The following is a 22,294-nucleotide window of genomic DNA, read 5'->3' on the forward strand; positions in this document are numbered from 1 at the left end:
CAAGCAAGCCAGCAGGCGGCAGTCAGGCTAAATCGACGGGCAGTCTGTTGACGGGCAGTCAGTATCGATTGAACAGTCGCGCGTAACACATCGAACAGATGCGGAGAGCCCGGCTAGGCCCCCACACCCCCGTTTGTAATAAATAGCGTTGCACGAAGCGACCACGCTAGCAAACGCCAAGAATACGCTCACAGCGACGGAGGCGACGGCGACAGCGACGACGACGACGACAAACAGACAGCCAATAGAAAACAACAACACATTTAAGCAAGAACAGCTGGAAAATAAGTCGAAAACAAAAACTAGACTACAACAATCGCGCGCCCAACAGAAAATAAATAATTCATTTTATTCCATAACTTCACAACTTTTTTTTTTCTGTTTTTGTTAATATCAAATTCTCGCGATATAATATTCTCGCTAATGCGCCAAAAATGTGCCTTTTAATTTCATAGACGATAAGAATAGAAACAAATATCTACAACAAAAATTTACTGAAAAATAAAAACAGCAATTTGATAATACAACAAAGCGGGAAATGAAGAAAAACAAAAAAGCAATATAGAACAAAAATATTACATGAACAAAAGTAAAACGAAGAATACAAAAATAAAAAAAAAAACAGAAACAGAAACAACAACAATAATTAGCATAACTAAACAACTAACTAAATAAATATAAATAAATTAACAACTGCAAAAAAACAATAGCAACAACAAAAACCTTGGCAGCAACTTAGAAAACCAAAACAACAACGCACTTTGACAAAAAAGAAAAAAAATAATTATAAAAAAAAACAAACAGACACATTTTCAAAGCGTCGCAATTTTTTGTTGTACTTTTCCTGTACGTTTTCATTTTTATTTTTTTGAGTATTTTTTCGTGTGCGACACAAATTTTTTTTTACAAAAATATAAAGACAAAGTATAATCAAAAATAATACATCCAACGCGCTCCATAAAAATCTCCAAAGTATATTCAACATAAGAGAGTGAGAGCGAGAGAGAGGGAAAGAAACCGAGGAGAGGAAAAGAGAAAGAAGTGAAAAGAGAACAACGCAACGTTTGAAAATCAAAACAAAACTCGAAAACACAAAATAAGAAAAGGCGCACAAATTCAAGACAAAGAAGAAGAAGAAGAAGCAGCAGCAGCAACAGAGTGATAAATATCCATAATACCAGCGACAGACGGAGACACACATACCCATATGTATGTTATATATGCACTATATAGAAACGGCGCTATATATGCACATTTGACACCAAAGTAGCAGTAGCGTAAAGAACAACAACAACAAAATAAGGAATCAGTCAACCAACTAAGTACAACAACAGAAAAGTAGAAGAAGAAGCAGAGGCAGAAGCAGAGCAACAACAACTAAAAAAAAAAAACAGACAGAACAATGACTACGAAACAACCAAGAAAAGTAGCACCCGATGGCGGCTGGGGCTGGGTCGCCTGCTTTGGCGTCAGTCTGGTTAATGTAAGTATATATCTATCTACCCTTCGATATCTATGTAAACAGACAAAAACAAACATAAATTCTGTACATATTTCGTACATTAGTAATATAATAATAATAATGTTTTTTGATATACTCCTACCAAATAATGAGTAGTTGTAGTTTAAAACTAGTTTGCTTGGGATAGGTTAGTTAGGGCCTGCAAATTGTCCATTGTGTGGTGTTTTGTTTGTCGTTAACTTGTTTACGATAAGATTTACTGTACTAGTATGACGATATACCATAATGCGGGTCTATTGTTATTATTATTATTTTATTTGTGCCCTTATCTCTATAATACATCCGATACAAATGTGAATGAAACTAATACCAGAAACTCAATGCAAACATCTGTTCCTTCTACCTACTGTTTTCATGTTTTATTTATGGATCTGTATCTGTGCTTTCTAAAGTTTAGTAAACTCTATTGTCTTCAATGTCAAGACCAGTTTTTATCCGAAATTGTTTAATGAATTCTTTCAAATTTTATTCTGAAGTGACGATTGCATGTAAATTATTAAATCAACACCATGGTATGTTTTCAAATACACATAAAATGCTGTTGATTTAATAAGCCACAAACAACAGAGAGATATATATTCAGTCTAAATCAAAAGTTCTTAAGGAAATACAAAAATATACAAAACATAAACCACTTGAACTCAGTTTACTTTTAAATATGAACATATAACGCGTTGGCACACTTATCATTTAATTATTAGTCATAGATTATAGAGGCTTTTGCCAGATATACTGCGAATAAATTGTTTTATATAAGAAAGAGATATCTAGCTACAAACTTTTCCCATTTTCCACACTTATTGAAAAGGAATCGATCTTGGTCAATTGGTATTTGAAAGCCGGGCACATTTATTCAAATTGGCTCATTAACTATTCACGAATCGTACTGATGGGATGGATGGGGCGGAACAAAATGGGTGATCGATATTATCAGATCGTAATACCTAAAGTCAATGTACTTGGCCATAAAGTCAGTCAAATGAACGATCGAAATGTTAATGTACACCACAAGTCCAATGTATACAAATTTATTTTTGTTTATATAATATTATACCCTGTTATTATCAAGTTGACCTTATAATACCCTACAACAATGCATTAACATTTCATGACAATTGCAATTGATATAGTCTTGATATCTTCAAGTCGAGCGCACTCGACTATTACAATCTTTTTATACATACATATGTACATAAAGAGATGTAATACATACATATATTATAGTATGTAGAACCCGATGGTACCTGACACATTTAAGCAAAGCAACGAAATGCAAGCAATTCTGTTCGACATTGAAAAAAATAATAAATGAAAAAATAAAAGCAGAAAATGTAAGAAAAGAGAACAAAACAAATCGACGAAACGGAATGTAACATAAAAGAGGAATCAAAAACAATGAAAACGCGTTGGCGAGTACATTTTGTGACTGTTGCTTGTTGTTGCTTCCCCTGAGCCAAGAAGCAAGCGACCTTGACACCTGACAAGCCCGATTACCAGTCCGTTCAGATTCAAGATCAATACCAATAACCGTTAACCGTTAACGTAATCATTGTAAGAGTCTGTAATATTTGCCAGATGGGTCAGATACATTATATATCGAATAGCAAACAAGTTAAACGAAACGAAACGAAACCGGAAGAAGTATTATCCTTTCTAATCGCAAACAAGATTCTGCAATTAACGTCGAGTATTTATGGAACTAGTTGAACTACGTATGTTATTGGTTCCCCTAACGGTACACATACATAATTGCTTGGTAACAAGCCCCATTTGATAAGATAATCATATATTTTTTTGTTTTTATGATGATACGATGATTGGTTTCCATTCCGACTCCAAAGACACATTCGCACACATACGATTACACTCTCAAATCTCGAGCGTTCTTTGACACTTTAATGCGCAAATTAAAATTTAAAACACTCATAAAACTTAATTGATGTCAAATTTTACCCCCGTTTATATTTCTTAACAAAACAGAACCGAATAGAGAGAGAACATCGAAAACACGGCACTTGTCCGTATCAATATTATGCATTTTTATGGGCGGAACACTAAATAGCTCAGAAAAAAACAAAAAAAAAAACAAATACAAGAACGAACGAAACCAAAACATTAACATTAACAAAACGTTGACACTATCATCATTCGCGTCATGAACATATATAGTATATGTACATAGTATGTGTGTATGTGTGTTTTTTTTTTTTTTTTGGTGATACCAGCTGGGAAGTTAGTCGGTCAGTCGATTATATGATCAAAGAATAGTGTTCACTAATCGCACTGCTTTTGGTTATCGTTTGCAACACTTGTTTAATCACTTTTAAATCATTTACGAGGCAAATTAGCAAATCACCCATTGAAAATCTTATACAATCGCCCTACAATCGCAACAGATAACAAAACACACAAAAATTCAGAATCCATAACACAAAAAATCCCAATCAAACACAATACTGGGTGTTATTGTATAATGATTGATATTGTGTGTGTTTGTTAATTGCAAAATCCTTGATAATTTTTAATTATATCCAATAAGAACATTGTACTGCTTTATTTCGAGTAGTGCTCTTAACATTAACAAAGGTTATCAGAAATCAAAACCCTTGAAACTACAACCCAACCTATGTTTTTTTTTGCTTTTTCTATTTGTTAGAGGGCACAATCATTTTGTCGTTAGTTATGTAAGAAGATGCCATAAATACGAGCATGTGTTAAGTAGAATCTAATTTGTACACTGTTTATATAGATCTTATCGGGGCGTTTTTTTTTGTTTAACCTCGTGAGTTTGTCTACGGTGCTAACTCTGGTCCAAAAAATAAACACACCGATCTCCACATTCACATTTGTATTGATATTTGCGAAGAGAGACAGAGAGAGAGAGAGATAGGAGGTAAAGTTAAGTTATTCTATGCTATAGTCTCATAAATAAAACATAAGTATGAGAATGGTTTTTAGATTCCAACAATAAATTCCCTTTTCTACAAAGCCGAATCGTAAAAGTGAATTGCAAAAATGTTTCGTAATATCCAGCTACCCTCAAAAGTAAGTGCATTGACAACATTAATGATAGGGTTTTATGGAAAAAATGAAAATGAAGATAACATATCCGATAAGCTACTGAAACATTTGAACCATTTACAGTTGCTGTCGATTTTGGATTGGCATTGATGTGGTTCATTTTGGTTCTGGCCAGTGCGCAAATTGAATTGCGAATTGCATCATTTTGCATGCAAAAACAAAAAGAGAGTGGATATATTTCTATAAACTATATAGTATATATGCCATTCTATATAGAATATACGGTATATAGACACACACACACACACACACATCGAGACACAATTGTGTTTTGTGAGCTCATCGTATAATTACAGCAATCAGCCGGAACAAAGCGGGTCGCGTTGATGTCCAATAGATTAGCTATATATCTATTGGGCAGATCTACTATACGCCAAAAAACTAACCTGGGATTGTTGAAAACTAAACTTAATTCAAGTCTGACAATATATGTATGTACATAGTGTAGAAATGCTAAAAATAATTGTCAGAAATCCCAGCGAAATGATTTGCCCAATAAAAGCAATTGTAAGAACAGTTGTGTAAATGATTGAAATGAAATCACTCACGTCAACGTCAACGTCTCTGCTGCCTTCAGGCTTTTCCGCAAATGAAATGTAATATTTTAATTTATACAAAGACCATGATGTTCGGACTGATTGAGTTATAAGACATACAAATACATATGTACATATGTATGTAGTACTTGAATACTATATTGAATTGAGGGGGGAAATAAATCGTCGTGTTGTGTATTGTTTTGTTTGGAAAACAAATTGGAACAGAAACAAAAAAAAAAAAAAAAAAAAAAAAACTAAATCGAAGAATTTCTGCGCACTCTTTGGACTTTGCTCGACTTTTGTCGCCGTGTGCCACACAGCCAATCTTCTCCCTTCTCCGTCTCCTTTCTCCCTCTCTATCACACCCCTTTTCTCTATTGGCAGACGTTTTTTCCATATCTTTGCCTGATTCGAGTCGAGTGCCGCGGACTGCTTTGGTTATTTACCTATAAATTATATCGATGCGATTGTCTGGCTGTCCACTTGTATTTCTCTGTGGATTCAGTGTCAATACTGAAACTCAACCATTGTTTTTGTTTTCTCTTTTTGTTGACAATTCTGTTGCTGTTTCTATTTGAAGAACCTCTCCTCCCTCTCGCATTGTGACACTCTCTCTTTCTCTCTCTCTCTCTCTCTCTTCCTAACTAGTATGCCAATTTAGCGCGGAAATCAAAGCAACATAACAAATATCGTCATTGATTTGCTTTTGCAATTAGGTTTACTTTTTGGTTTTGGTTTCCGTTTCGCTTTTGATTTACTACTATATAGAATCTGGTGTTATCGCCGGTGGGTCGATTAGCACCTTGGCACACAGGCAAAATCTATACGTCTATACGTCTATGGTTCATAGATGATGATAAATAGAAAAAAAATAAATATAAAAAACCAAATGAGTATCGCGCAGCTGGCATGGGAAATCTAATCCAAAAATTTGTAGCCAAAACAAACAATCAAGCGGACTGGCAATTAAACCCACAATTGGCACATCATCTTAATGAATAGTTGTCATATTATTTATAGACTTTGCTCGCGCAGACTCAACGCCCCCATACAACACGCCATTCCCCTCCCTCTTCCCATTATCAAACTCACCACATTGCTCTCGATGAAGTCACTTTCCATAGCGCACACAAAAATTTGTAGCCAATTTGTGTATTTCCAAAAAAAAAAACATCTCATCCTGAACCCATTTATAGTGAATAATGGGAAATAAATAGAGATAAAGGCATCATGCTTCCATCTGATCTCCACAGATCATTTTCGCTATAGTATTTCCAAACACTGAAATGAAAATGGGATACAGAAAAATATATTAGGTAATAAACAAAATGATTTCACGAGTCCTATTGTTAGATATATATATATATATATATATATCTGATCCAGTGGCACTCACGTTTCACAAATTCGCTGATGTGTCTGCGAATTTTTCCATCACAATGTATAAGTTATAAAAAGCAAACTTTATATCAAAGTAATGGAGAATTCCGCAAATATTTATAAATATTAATGATTTTTATTTATTACAAAAAATATAAATTTCACTTATTTGGCAATGCTTGAGAAATACTTAGAACTTTACTAGCTTTTTGGCACCCACGATTCACAAATTCACTGATATGGCAACGCCTGCGAGTTATCCGATCCCAAAGTACATATTTTTTAAGCAAAATATCTATTAAGGTTCTTATCGTATATCCCGCAAACATTATGATTTATATTTATTACAAAGATCTATAAATTTCACTGATGTTGCAACTTACAATTCACAACTTCACTGATGTGGCAACGCCTGCGAATTATTCTATCACATAGTGTTAGTTATTAAAAACAAACTATCTACAATGGTGATAGAATATTTCGCAAACATTTATAAGTATTAATGATTGTTATTTGCTACAGAGGTCAATCGATTTGACTGATGTTTTACTTTGATAGCCTCTTGGTGCTTAGATTCACAAATTCGATGATGTGGCAACGCCTGCGAATTATTCATTCACAGTACAATAGGTATTAAAAGCAAACTATCTACTACCGTGATTGAATATTCCGCAAACGATTTGTATTTATTACAAAGATCTATCAATTTTACTGATTTTGTAACGCTTAAGAAAGGATTAATGAAACTTTGAAAGCCTTTTGGTCTGTAGATTCACAAATTAGCTGATGTGGCAACGCCTGCGAATTATTCAATCACAGTGCAATAGTTATTAAAAGCAAACTATCTACTACCGTGATTGAATATTCCGCAAACGATTTCTATTTATTGCAAAGATCTATAAATTTCACTGATGTTGCAACTTACAATTCACAACTTCACTGATGTGGCAACGCTTGCGAATTATTCAATCACATTGACATAGTTATTAAAAGCAACTATCTACAATGGTGATCGAATATTTCACAAACGATTTCTATTTATTACAAAGATCTATCAATTTTACTGATTTTGTAACGCTTAAGAAAGGATTAATGAAACTTTGAAAGCCTTTTGGTCTGTAGATTCACAAATTAGCTGATGTGGCAACGCCTGCGAGTTATTCGATCCCAAAGTAGATATTATTAAGGCAAAATATCTACTGTGGTAATCTAAAGTTCTGCAAACATTGATGAATATTAATGATTTATATTTATTGCAAAGATCTATAAATTTCACTGATGTTGCAACTTACAATTCACAACTTCACTGATGTGGCAACGCCTGCGAATTATTCTATCGCATAGTGTTAGTTATTAAAAACAAACTATCTACAATGATGATAGAATATTTCGCAAACATTTATAAGTATTAATGATCGTTATTTACTACAAAGATCAATCGATTTGACTGATGTTTTACTTTGATAGCTTTTTGGTGCTTAGATTCACAAATTCGATGATGTGGCAACGCCTGCGAATTATTCAAGCACAGTACAATAGTTATTAAAAGCAAACTATCTACTACCGTGATTGAATATTCCGCAAACGATTTATATTTATTACAAAGATCTATCAATTTCACTGATGTTGTAGTGTTTCAAAATAAACCATGAGATCGTGGATCAACTATTTCAAAAGCAGCCAATTTGAAATCTTAAATTTAAAATACATCACTGGCATGCGATTAAGTTTATCAAATACTAGACTGACAGTCTTGAATATGAAAACTACAAGAACTACAATCTGGTATTTGATAAAAATGATCAAATCAACAGAAAAATACTTAGTTTTGATATTTCAAAGTAAGCAAACATAAACAATTATTTACTTTATAATCGTTCCAAGTGTTGTTGTCATCCATATCCATCTTAATTGTTCGCATAATTGCCATAAAAATTACAGCTTATACTTGGCTTGTCATTATTTACTGTAAATGAGACGAAATCAAATTATTAGTTTCAATTTGCATGCCTAAAAAGCCAAGTAAATGAACTGCAAAACAACTTTTATTATAAACTATTTCAAGGCAGAGTTATTCCCAAATTGTTTGGCTAATTATAGCACATTGTGATTTACTTGCTGTGCTTATAGACAAAAAAAAAAAATCACAAAATTCTCGGAATCCCCAAAAGTGCAGCTAAAACGAAATCATACAAATCCTTTAATAGATCTAGATCCACAATAGGTTCGACGTTTCAGAGAATTTCGCATGAAACTAACTAATAAGATAAACAAACCCAAAAAAAAAAGTGTGTTTTGTGTTTGATCTATTAAAGCGCTCTTCTCGTTAATAGGTGCGAAAGTCTCAACACTATATTTTATCGGTTGCGGGCGGCTCAGAGATTTATCTCATATTCGATACAATATCAAATTGAATTGATTGGGAGAGCTTTAAAACTTTTAGCATGAATCTAAAATGAAAAATGAAATTCAAGCAACGAAATGGCGACTAGCAAATACTCTAATACTATATATGTATGTAGTATATGGTTCGATGCTATCCAGCAGCTCACTTATGATTTTTGCAGGGTATTTGCGACGCAGCTGGTTTTAAATTAAGCAAACAGCGTTTCGCAAGTGAATGCTAAAACGAATCTGCAGACTGTTAATTTAAATACAAGTGGCAAAGGAAAGGATACAATAAAAAGACAGTAAAAATATAAAAGAAATGGAATAGAATAAAACGTGGTGTGTATTGTGTGTTGTCCCTGTTTGCATTTCGCATATTGTGTATTTGGCGATCTAATGTTGAATGTTGAATTCACGCGCCAGACGACGAAGCTCAGCAACAACAACAACAACAACGAAGACAACAGCTGAGTGCGAGTAGCAGTAAAAAGAGCAAGTAAAACAGAAACAGAAACAGCAGTCAAGCAGCAGCTGGCCAAATGCCAGCACGTGCAGAGGAGAGCGCTCTCTTCGTCTCTCTCTCTCTCTCTCTCTCTCTCTCTCTCTTGCTTGCTCTTTCGCTCGAATTATTGTGCTCAAGTTGTGTGTTGCCAACTGCAATGAGTTTCAATCAATGTCAATAGTCAATGCACACAAGTGACGACAACAACGACAACGACAGCGGCCGTGGCGCGTTGCCTGTTGCCAATCAGGTTTTTTCTTAGTTGTTGCTGTTGCTGTTGTTACTGTTGCAGTGCAGAGTCATAACGAGAAGCGTAACAATAGCGGAGCAAAGCAAACTGGCAGGCAGGCAGCTGAGAGATCACGTGACTTTGTTGCAAGTGTTGTTGCAGTATTATTGTGTGTTATGTTTCCTGCTGCGCCCCAAAACTAGTTTGCAGTCCAAACAGATCAGCCGACCGATCACTTACATACAACTACAGCACTCCCCACTCTCTATATGTGTGTGTGTGTTTGTTTGTCTCTCATTGTATGTGTGTGGATAAATCACATGATTGTGATCATGCGGAGCTCGAGTGAGAGCACAGCAAAAGTCTCCCCCCTCCCCTCTTCCAGCCACTCTCCACACTCTGCGTTCAATTCCGAGTCGAGTTCACTTCAGTTGGGTTTTTGTTTTTATGGTCAACTGGCGTCGCCCGAGAGTCGACATTTTAATTGAAATGTTTGACAGCACAGCACACACAACAAGTCACAGTCACAGTCACAGTCGCAGTCACAAGTCGCAGTCGCAGTCACAAGTCACGAATATATGTACATACATATACATATATATTTATTGTATTTGTAGTGAAATGTACTTCACAGTTAATTGCCTCCAATTGCCACAACAAATTCAATTCAAATTTATTTACCATCGATCTTTACAAACAGAAGGCTTTTTATCTCTCACATCTTCGAATGCTTTTGCTTTTTTGTTGTTCGTATTTTGTTTTATGCCCTCCTCCTCATTAAACAAAACGCATTTCTCAATTAAGACAAATGAATAACAAAAAAAAAAAACAAAATAATAATAATAATAATAATATTAATGAGATATATCTCGGGGGTCGCTCAAGCGCACTCGAATAATAATACAACAAACTCGTAAAAGTACAATGTGTAAATTTGCTTTTAATTATGAATAAGTCGTCGGAGTTGAGAGTCTGAATGCGAAACGACGTCCAAATATTGAACTGTCCACTCAGAAAGCAACAACAACAAGCCAAGCAACAAAATGCCGTTGAACCGCCGCAAATTTCAATGGAAAAGCTCAGTTCTTGGAAACTCCCTAACATCTTTATCGACCTGTTATCTCTCTCAATTGCCAGCTGCTTTTTTTTATTTCGAGTTCCCCTCTTGAGTATGTGCAATGCAACTCAATTGGCTTTTCTGCCTCTTCTGATTATCAACTAATAATTCTATAAATAGTCTGGAATAAATTGATCGTGATGTAAGAGCTCGAAGCTTTAGCACTACAAAATACAAATTAAATTATTAAAGTCTTATTATTACTTTATCAGCTTGCGATCTTAACAAAATACACGCAGTATGTCGCATTCGGTCAAAACAACAAATGCTACTCGTGTTAACCCATAATTTACAGTGTTGTCACCTAACAATGTTAATGTCTCTGTTGTAAATTTGCTGACTAATTCTTCAGACACACCTAAGCTTAAGGTGAAATTAGCTGTCAAACTTTATCATAATGACATCTAGCAACAATGCACTTTCTTGGTAATATTTTAACTGCAGCGCTGCATACTCGACTTTGTGGGGCTGCCAACTTAAGTTCGTCTATTGACCTTTTGCTATTCTTTTAGAATAACAAAAACCACGTAATAAAGCAAGACGAAACGCAATAAACTTCCGTCTAGCTAAGAAGCCACGACAATAAAAGGTTAATATCCTTGATACAAACTGTCTATTTTTAGTTCAGAATTCGCGCATAATGTTAGATCATCAATTATATTTAGGCGCTCCCTTAACTGCGTGCTATCATTAAATATGTATTCGAAGTTCTCCTTTCCTTGACATCACTCGATTTGTAATGCATAGCCAGGTAATTATAGCGCTGGTTGCATTTCAACTTTTGTCGTGATGGGGCAAAGGACTAAAAACAATTCCCATTTCCCCACACACAACAAAACACAACAGAACATTCTTATCGGGCCAAAGAGTCTTGAGTGATGATGATACGATGTCGGGCAAATGAAATTCCACGTTTTAAGGGACGCGAGACAAAAATAAAAAATATATCGTAGAAAAGTTGAAAGCATAAAAAATGCCACGCAAAAGTTAATGGGAAATCAATAGATGATGACGTCGAGAATGACGAGAACGCGAGGACGCGACAAAGCTTGATTTACGACGGCGACAACGCCAACGACGATGTCGATGATGACGACTTCGATGATAGCTTAAAAGTCAAGCGGGGCGACAGTTTAGAATAGAATCCGACGCGCCTATCAGGAGTTCGCATCGGAAGTCGAAAGTCCCACAAGGCCCTCAGACGTCATCGTCATCGACAAGTCAGAGCAAGGTGACGCCGTCTCTTCAAGCTCCCCCAAAAATACTGATAACGCATACAACGATGCGAAATACCTATGTAGTATATCATATTATATATTATATATGCATAGGTGTGTGTGGAAAATTCGCAACAGTCTGGGAAAAATATCAATGGTTCACCATATCATAGACAGATATACTTAGACAAGACACAATTTAATAATTGGTAACAAAAAAAAAAAAAAAAGAATACAAAAAAATATACGAGACCGACCCGAGACACGCTGATAACTCGGCTGCTCGAAATATTTCCTCCTCGACGAACACGACGCTTGCTCGTGTCCCGCTCGTCACACGGTGATCAGTGATCACACAGCCTGTCCCCTCCCCATCCCCTCCTGCTGCGCAGCATTGTGAAATAGCCCACCATGGAAGTGACCCCGACAGAGTCGATAACACGTGATTGAATAAAACATTCAGTCACGATCACGCATTATTCACGCTCTGTTCTGCTCTGCTCTGTTTTGTTCTGTTCTTGCGTAGAATTCGCGAGTTGCGCTCATTTGAATAAACGAATCATTTCATTTCATTGAATTTCTATGCTAACATCGCTTGCATCTGCATTGCTGATGTCTCTGTCTTTATATGTTGCTTATCAACAATAACTACAGACAATTGGAATGCTGACTTGCTTTTCCGTTTTGATATTTGCAAAAAGAACCTAAACTTGTTACGACCATTAATGAATAATGACCGAAGTGCAGCCAACTTAACAACGCTTGTCGTTGCCAGATCGACAGCAGAGTAATTATCGATTATGTTAAATACGTTAACCACTTAAAAAGTTGGAATCTTATAAAAGCAATCTTGGTGATAATAATACTACTTTGAATATGGAAAAGTACAAATTAAAGTTCATTTGCAATTTATCAAAAGGCCGAATAGATTATGTTGTACCCTGTAAAGATATACCATAATCTAAGCCACTTAACGAACTTAAGAACTTACGGAAACTTAATGATAGTAATTCTGATTTGAATATGGAAAAGTACGAATTAAAGTTCATTTCCCCTTTTCTTGAAATAAAAACTCAAATAGAATATGATAAACCCTGTAAAAATATAGCACAAAGTTAGTGACAATAATTCTGATTTGAATATTACTATTCTATATTCAAATCAGAATTAGTATCACTAAGATTCCGTAAGTTCTTAAGTTCAATACAAGAATGTGCTTTTAATTTCTAATAAAAAATAGAATATGGTATAATAATATACCGCAAAAAGTTCTTAAACACAAAGTAAAGGAAACTAAGTGATACTAATTGTGATTTGCATAGAAACAAGTACAAAATACAAGTTTTGTTTTCAATATCTATAAATAAATTATGAAAATAAAAAGCACGAAGCGTGTGTGTGCCTCAAAAATGGGCCAACAACAATGACGCGCCAAACAATTGGACAAATGGGCAAATTGGCAATGGACAACGTGCCTGTCGCACACCCGAATAACCGTTAAGATAGTTAAGTAATTCGCTTGCTTGTCTATTATATGCATTTACACCCAGGTATGGGTAGTATACATACATATATAGATTTCGGATTTTGACTAGTGTTTTTAACAAACCATGCGATTGTCACGTTAATTTCACGCAACTGAACACACAGCAAAAACAACAACAACTTGTGACTGGCGAATACTTGTAAATTAGATTGGAAAATATTGCACAAATGTTTACAAATCATAAAAGCGCTTCGTTTCGTTTCGTTTGGTTCCGTTCGGTTCCGATCCAAGTTGTGCAAATTTCACACACAGAAAGTGCAATAACTTCGACCCCCTCTCTCTCCTTTACGTCTTCGCTTCCCCCCCTCCATCTTGCTTCTGTGTTGGTCGAGCAAATCAACGGCGCAAACAGAGGCAATAAATATAAATCAAAAGCTGATTTAGAGCATTTGTCGAATGGTTACGAACTGAGTATGAACCCCTTCCCCTTCCCCTTCCCCTCTTCTCCACCCGATTGCTTTCCCGTCTGATTATCGAGTTTGTTTTTCATGTTTTTCTGTCTTGTTATTTGTTTGCCTTTTGCTGTTTTTCGCTAAAACCGTCGAAAAATAGCAAAGCTAATAACAAACAAAAATATATATAAGAAATTTCGAAAAAATAAATAACAATACAAATAAAAATAAAAACCATTCGTCACAATAGAAAACTGTGAATGTATTTACACATTACAAATGCAAACAATGGAAAAGAGGAAGTGTAATTCGATGGAACAAAGTTAAGATTAAAGTAGACTATAGTCGAAGGGAGTGAAGTGAAATGTAGAAGGAGTAGATATCACTATAGTTAAGGATATTAACAAAAAATAAAGTTGGAATACAAATAATGAAATCAATGACATATGAGACCTATAACTATCGATGTGATAAGAATACTCTACTCCACTCTGCATATTATGTAATGCGACTGGTGATAAAGCATACTATACAAGGAAATGAGTCAGCAAGCAAAGAAACTAGAAACTGTGCCAAACGAATGTCATAAATAGCAAAACGCTGAAAATCAAACGCATAAAAAGTAAAATTTAGGATTCTAGCTGACAAGTAAACAATAAATTTAACAATAATAATATGGCGCGAAGAAAATTAATGTAATATGCATATAATCATCCAAGATTAGGGGGTATAAAAATCAAGTTTAAAAAGTCGCTGAGTAAAAATAGCACAATAAGCAATTAAAAAAACCACCAGAAATTACATAAACATTATGAATAAAGCAAAATCTAAGCACTGTAATATAATGACGAATTCTGATATGAATTATAACATATAGAAGACGTAATAGAGAAAGAAATAGCAAGTCAGAGAGAGAGAGAGAGAGAAGGAGATTGCGTAATCACAGTCAATAGTTAAGAGTGAGTTCTATTAAAACATATAGATCATTGTGATAAGGATAATGCTGTAACAGATCATGCGATAGAGGGCAAGTATTATGTCCAATATAATCGAATAAACGAATCGCATTTGATAAGCCAAGAGCAACAAACACGATGCGGGGGGTCGAGGCAATGGGTGTGTGTGTGTGAGTGTGAGTGAAAATTGCTAGCAAATGAAATCAAAGTGCAGGCAATTATAGAAAGTCTAATCCCCCCTCCCACTCCCCCTCGCACACAGTAACAATAAAAAGTTTGTGTCAACCCGCTTCTAAAGCATTGGCTAGGCAACCAACTAGCGTGTTTTGTCAACTATTTGCTATTTTTGGGAGAGTTTTGTACAGAAATCATTAAGCGAGCGCGTGTTGCTTTTTTTATTTTTTTTTGTATTTTTTGTTTACCCCATTTCTAGTTTCAATTATGATTGCTGCTGATAATTCAATTATCAAGCAATTAACGTTTTGAATGAAGGCGTCCATAAACATCTACGGCTAACTTTGGACGCACACACAGCACACGGCTGATAGGGGGAGGCAGATGGAGGGGGGTAGCGGGTGGTGGGTGGCCACCTCTCGCTCTCTGTCTCTCTCTCTCTCTCTAAGTGAAATGAAAAGCGATACACGCGAATGCGAAAATCAATAACAGCACAATCAATAATAATCGTTGCCAAAGCACAAATAAAGCACTTCACGAATCATCATCATCATCATCATCATCAATATCATCGGCAACAATTGCAGCAACAACATTAACTAGAGGCACAATGTTCGAGTACTCGTCGCTCGCTTAAGGCTATAAATGACAGGCAACAGCAGCCATAAAATTAAACATTTTATAAGTGAAATACAATAAATACTTCCCTGAAATCCCAGTTGCAATATACTTTTTTTTTTTTTTTTGTTTATTTCCAAAGATCAAAGTCCATAAAAAGGAAATAACAAAAATGTTGCATTCTGAGCTTTGATTTTTCATCTTGTAATCTGATCCGAGCATAAAGCATATATTCTAATACCATGTTGGCTAAAACTACATTCCTTTGATGCGTTGCCGCATTTCTGAATAGAATTATATGGTATTCTTGAATTCTATTTATGAAAATTCAATACAAAATAAACAATAATTGTAGGAACTGTTTTTCTGAACTCAATTCGGAAAACTGCAATTAAATATTTTATAAGTGAATTACAATAAATACTTCCCTGAAATCCCAATTGCAATGTAAAAAAAAAAACAATTTTGTATTTCTTTTTCAAAGATCAAATCCAATAAATAGAAATTAATTTTATAAGTGAAATAGAAAAAATACTTTCCTGAAATCTCTTTTGTTGTATTTAAATTTCAAAGCCCATAATAGAAAATAACTAAATACATTGATTGTTGATCTTGTAATCCGAACCGAGAATAAATCACATTCTAAACGGTGTTCGCTAATGATATCATATTATTTTTTGTAAATATAATAATATAATTTGCATTCTGTTTGCAAAAATTCAATATAAAATAAAAAACAATAATGGTTGGGAAATCTTTCTGAAATCGACCGCAACAAAAAGTGTCTAAATGCTGTTCAAGCTACTCTAATTTCCTGCTTTTTAATTCTGTAATAGCTTTCAGCAATTGCCAGATCAATCTAGTAATAATTTATTGTTTAGCAATAGCACCAACAAAAATCGTTTAAAATTGGGAGACTGGGACTTGAATACAAAACAAAACTAAAATGCGAGCACTATATCAGCGATTGAATACAAATGAATATCTCAGTCTCCAAAGTCCCTAATTCCCAGTGACTAACTGAGTGACTTGTTGTCATGCAGCTCAACTGGAAGGCCTCAGCAAAAGAGGAGGCATCAATGCCCTTCCATGCTCTGTGTGTGGAGTGATTTTTGGGGGACGAAAGAAATCATCAGGCTGCGGCATGATAAAATATACAATGGAGGCCACATTCAATGGAGAGGGATTAGAAGGGTGTCTCGCAACCACTTCAAGTGCATTCAATATATATATATATATCTCATTGATACTAACTTACAAGTACAATTTATATAAACGCGTGTATATGTATACTATATATGTGTAGATAGTATAGATAGTCAAGTAAAGCTGGCGGCAGGGACAGTCAGTCGGTCTGTGTTTTGTCCACTTAGTCAATCGTTATCACACCGATGATGATAATGTGTGTGATAGAAGAACGATGACGTTGACGTTGATGTTGATGTTAACTTAGCTTCGTTTTCGAGTTCCCATTGTGCTCTGCTGATTATGATTTGTTTGCCATGTGTTTTGCTGTTGTTTGGCCGATAAATCACGCGCTCACTGAACACCCGATTAGCTCCAACAAATTGGATAATATAACACACAGAACCAAAAAAACATAAAAAAAAAACAAAAGTAGAGAACGAGGCAACGCAAAACAAAATACTGAATAATCGGGGGCTTAGGCCATAAATTATATCCCGTCGAGCAGTAGGATTGACTTATTAGCTACCTGATCACGGCACGTAAATGTTGTCCAGCGAAAATTTCGCAAACGCAAAACTTGTTGAGTGCATTTGACAACGATCTTTCAAACGTTTTGTTAACAATACACCACAACAACAGGATCAGACTTGTCACGGAGCTCATTAATATAATGCCATGTGATAACGACAGCAAGTCTGATTGATTGATCCTCTGCTCTCGATTGATTTACAAGTGATTCATTTACAAGCCGAATAACGAACATTCCTAGCGCGCATAATCAATCATGACTACTATCAACAATCAGTGAAAAAAACTTACAAACAAACATACTTCTAGATGGAACAAAAAAGGTTGAGTAAGGTTCTTGAAATCTATATAAATAATAAGCATACTTTTAGGAGCACGCAAAAGAAGAAATAAATTCGGTTTACTTACATTACATTAGGTTAATTTTCCAATCGACTTTTGCTTTCATTCCACGGAGACTTATTATCCACATATGTAGTTAATTTTTCTTTCAATTCCGACTGATTTCCATGTAGATTTGTTAATTATTATCCTTATCAATTCCCTCGCTGTGCATTTGAATCTATATCGATAATGAAAAGAATATATTAAACAGAGAATATAAAATATTAAATAGACACCAATCAAGAACTTACTAAAATGTCATTTCAATTAGAGTGAAGTTGATTAATAGTATGCTTTCAACCGAGGAAAGTGCAGATTCTGATTATAGATAAATCACCTGTTACATAATCTTTAAATAAAATCAAGTATACGACATTCAACTCCCGTATGTTTCACTCCACTGAGACTTGTGTAATACAAGTATTATCCACATTTTTAGTTTTTCATGCAATTCCAAATGATTTCCATTTAGATTGGGTTAAATATAAACTTCTTTCAGTTCCTTTGTTATGCAATCGTTTCTGTATTGAAAACAGCGAATTAAACAGAGAATATAAAAGAAAATAGATAGTTATCAAGTACTTACTATAAAATGTCATCTTAATTCAAGGACAGTTAACTTCCAGTTATTTTCATGTAATACTGTCGAAAGAGAAGATTCTAAATCTAGTTTCAATTTACTAATTTCAATAACTCACCTATTGAAGAATTCTTACTCACTTCCAAAGAGCAAACAAATAAAATCAAGTATTCGACATCCAACTGCACTTTGTTTCATTAGCTAGCATTAAATGAATATGAATATGATTAATATATGCATCACATTCAAAAGTTGCACAATCAATAACTCACCCATTTCCCTCTCTCCCCTCTGTGTTCTCCATTTGCATTTGCAGCTGGCAACGCGTTCGATTGAACCATCGTTTGGACTGCTCTTTGGCGACACGCTCAGGGAACTCAATGTGGGCACCACGGGAGCTGCGGTGATTATCAGCACAATGGACGTGTGCATGAACTTCTCGGGTCTCTTTGTCGGACCGCTGCTAAAGGAGTTCTCGTATCGCAAAGTGGCAATTGCGGGCTCGCTGCTCTGCGGTCTGGGCTTGGCGCTGACGTCGCCGGCATCGACAATGGCGCACATACTGAGCACATACAGTGTGATCAATGGCATTGGCGTGGGACTCTCGACATCGGCGGCCTTTGTGGCCCTCAATCATTACTTCAAGCACAAGCGTGGCCAGGCCGTGGGCCTCTCGATGGCGGGCACAGCGATGGGCATGTTGATAATGCCGCAACTGGTGCGTGTCCTGCTCGAGGGTTATGGCTTTCGAGGAGCTGTCCTCTTGCTGGCTGGCGTTGCGTTGAATGCGACAGTGGGCTCGGTGCTGTTGCAGCCGGTGAAGTGGCACATGAAGGAGGAGTTCGATGACGAGGAACTGATGTGCATCTCGGCACTGCCGACACCGCAGCCCCAATTGACGGCGACGTCTGGTGGCGGCGGTGGCGGTGCTTCGGGTGCGCCGGAGTTCAAAGTGATCAAGGAGGATGGGAACGAGGAGGATGCGCTGCCCGAACTGAATACGCTGCTCTTTAACAAGCACAATGCGCACAATCATCAGCATTCGATGCGCAAGAACTACTCCGAAATGGCCATGAACACGATGAATGGCTCCCGACTCGGCCTGACCAAGCGTCCCACGTTTCCGCGCATCATGTCGCTGGCGGGCGTGCAGTCGGCGGATGTGGGCAGCGGCAGTGGCGGTTATCCATCCCAGGCGGAGGTGAACACAACGCAGTTGCGTTGCCGCAAAGCATCCGTCACATCGAATCTATCCTACATGGACTTTACCGGCTCCATACTGCAAGTCCACCTCAACACCGGCGACGATGAGTTCGAGCAAAACGATCGCGAATTGCGACGCGTCGGCACCGCCACCGGCAGCATTCTGGGCGGCCATCGCGATAGTTTCATCAAAATGAAGCCCACCGAACTGGAGAAACAGCAAACCGAACTCGACGATGCCGAGGCCAAGAAGAATGCCAAGAAGCTGGGCTTCTGGCGTCGCTTTGCCGATCTCCTCGATATTGCCATGCTCAAGGACAAAATGTTTCTCAATCTGCTGTTTGGTCTGTCGATTTTCTACGTTGCCGAGATGAACTTCAAGATGGTGACGCCGTTCTTCTTTGCCAATCTGGGTTACTCGAAGGCCGATGTCGCCTACTGTCTGTCGATCACTGCTATCACCGATATTGCAGCGCGTATTGTATTGCCACCGATCTTTGATCGCACCACGATCAAGAAGCGTACCATTTTTCTCGTCTCCATCATCTTTGTGGCCATCACACGTTCCAGTAAGTGTGCTGAAATAAGAAAGGGAAATGCATTTTTATTAATATATGTTTTTCGGTGTATTTCGGTATAGTTATGGCGGAGCAAACGGATTGGACACAACTGATGCTCTGGCTGTCCATTTGTGGCTTCTTCCGTGGCTCGGCGCTCAGCAATTTTACGCTTACCGTCTCCGAGTATTGTTCGCTAGAGAAGCTGCCCTCGGCCTTTGGCTGGCATCTGGTTGGCAAGGCGCTGTTTGTCATCTGCTTCGGGCCATTGATTGGTGAGTAACTACAAATCTGCAAACTTCTAGCTTTCATTCAACTGTCTCTTTCTCTCTTTATCTTCTCAGGTCTCATTCGCGATGTCACCGACAGCTATCCGATTTGCATACACGCTCAGAGCGTTTGCATCATGATTTGCGCTTTCGCCTGGGGCATCGAGTATCTGGTGGAATACACTCAGTCGCGTCGCCGCACTGCGGATGCGGCACAGCAGCCACCGACAACAGCGCAACAGGATGTAGCACTTGCCACAACAGCAGCGGGAACGGGAACGGGAACGACAACTGCCCAAGATATTAAACTGTAATATGGCCAAAGATCAACAGAGACGATGATTGTCAGCAAAGATGCATACACACACACATACATACATTACTATATCTACATATATATATATCAAGAGCATACAAAACTCATTAACTACTTAATACTTAAATAGCTACTTGCGACAACATGCAACTACGGAGAGTATTCACTATTGATATAAAGAGAAAGAAAATGGAAAACTATAAACGAAAATCAATGCAAAATAATTTAGTTAAATTCGACAAAATGGAGAAGTATTCACTGTTTAAATGTGTGCGAAAATAATAAACTAACAACTGACTGCATTAATAAGATTAACAAATTTTGCTGTGAATACACACATAACTAAGCTAATTCAAATCTCTAATTTAATTGAATTCTAAAGCGAACCATTCAACTCCATTTGACTAGATTTTGCATGTGAATACTCCTCCAAAATTGCTTAAGTGAACAACAACAACAAAACATTATGTAATTCCCCCAATTTACGATTAAACTGAGCTAGTTGCGTTTTTTGTTTTTTTTTTTTTTTACTACACGGAAAATAATGCCAGTTTTTTTTATAGCAATCGAAGCAAATAACATGAAAGTGCGTTTGATTCTAAACATCATTTATAATTATTAGTTAATCGTCTTTATTATTATTATTATATTCATTTTTTTGTTTTAAATTTTCTCTCCATTTTGTTTATTGAATGAACTTGTATGTGATAGTTCAAAGATAGTTTATAAGTTAGCAACTAGAACATAATAAAAACAAAAATAATACAAAAAAAAACAAAAAGAAGATAATGGCAAGGAAACTGGCTTTAAAATTGATAACTGTACCTTTAAAACAACGACATGAACCCAACAAAAAAAAAACAAAAACTATATGAAAGAAACTATTTAGGTAACGGAAATGGGAATTGATATAAAGATACTCTATCAATAGACCGATTTGATATGCCTATTTACATGTATACATATACACACACGATTAACTAAATTAATCTAGACATATACTTTATATAGTTTAAAAGCCAAGTTAAGTGAACTGAATAACTAAACAAATGTTAGGACAGAACGAGGAAGCGATGAAAAGATTATTGCCAATAAATGGAAATGAAGATGGAAATGGAAGACAACGACGATATGCTATAAATAGTTTTGAACGAACCCACCAGCAAAATAATAAAAAAAATAAAACAATATCAACGAGTTCAGAGAATTAACACGCCAATAAAATGCCAGAAAAAAAAAACAACAACAAAAATCGAGGAGTTCGTTAGTTCCTTGTGTCAACAGGTCGTAGTATACGGAATTTTGTAGCTCCCAAGAGAGCGATTGGAAATATGCCTTATTGTAAGATAAATGACAACAAAACGGAAAGCAATAAAAATGTTTGTTTGTTTTGCTAAACACACATACACGAGATGCCATGACCAAAAAAAAAAAAAAACGAAACTTACAAATTAAACACAGGGTTTAAAATCAAATCAAATCAGACAAAAAAAAAAAGAACTACTTTAACTTGATGTTGTGGGGTCACAGGTCACATCACTTGCAGAAACACGATTAGAGATAGCATAAGCAGACGACACACAGAGATCCTTATAAATATTGTAGAGA

The 22,294-nt window shown here is 36.2% G+C and overlaps 1 protein-coding gene and 1 long non-coding RNA gene across 4 annotated transcripts; one reads left to right on the forward strand and one right to left on the reverse strand.

The window, feature by feature from the left end:
- The first annotated feature begins 36 nt into the window (after positions 1-36).
- On the forward strand, positions 37-22,129 carry LOC117563756 (uncharacterized). The gene is made up of 4 exons (XM_034242249.2): positions 37-1,483; positions 18,658-20,113; positions 20,185-20,376; positions 20,446-22,129. The coding sequence occupies exons 1-4, from the start codon at positions 1,403-1,405 to the stop codon at positions 20,682-20,684; spliced, it is 1,968 nt and encodes a 655-aa protein (XP_034098140.1). The 5' UTR covers positions 37-1,402; the 3' UTR covers positions 20,685-22,129.
- LOC127566402 (uncharacterized) lies at positions 6,327-18,393 on the reverse strand. Of its 3 annotated transcripts, XR_007955704.1 has the most exons (4): positions 18,348-18,393; positions 18,013-18,282; positions 17,786-17,939; positions 8,402-8,488 (listed from the first exon to the last, which is right to left on the reverse strand). It is a non-coding gene; the product is annotated as an uncharacterized LOC127566402 (long non-coding RNA). The 3 variants fall into 3 exon arrangements; XR_007955703.1 differs by lacking the exon at positions 8,402-8,488 and adding an exon at positions 6,327-6,423 and having other exon boundaries at positions 17,786-18,282; XR_007955702.1 differs by having other exon boundaries at positions 17,786-18,282.
- Positions 22,130-22,294: the final 165 nt, after the last annotated feature.

Source organism: Drosophila albomicans, chromosome X (genome assembly GCF_009650485.2).
Source record: "Drosophila albomicans strain 15112-1751.03 chromosome X, ASM965048v2, whole genome shotgun sequence".
Lineage (NCBI taxonomy): Eukaryota > Metazoa > Arthropoda > Insecta > Diptera > Drosophilidae > Drosophila > Drosophila albomicans.

Bases quoted from the DNA above. Each gene is read 5' to 3' on its own strand.
- LOC117563756 (XM_034242249.2), top strand. From the start codon at position 1,403: ATGACTACGAAACAACCAAGAAAAGTAGCACCCGATGGCGGCTGGGGC. The intron at 1,484-18,657 runs GTAAGTATATAT...TTGCATTTGCAG, and splicing joins TTGGCGTCAGTCTGGTTAAT to CTGGCAACGCGTTCGATTGA. The intron at 20,114-20,184 runs GTAAGTGTGCTG...ATTTCGGTATAG, and splicing joins TGTGGCCATCACACGTTCCA to TTATGGCGGAGCAAACGGAT.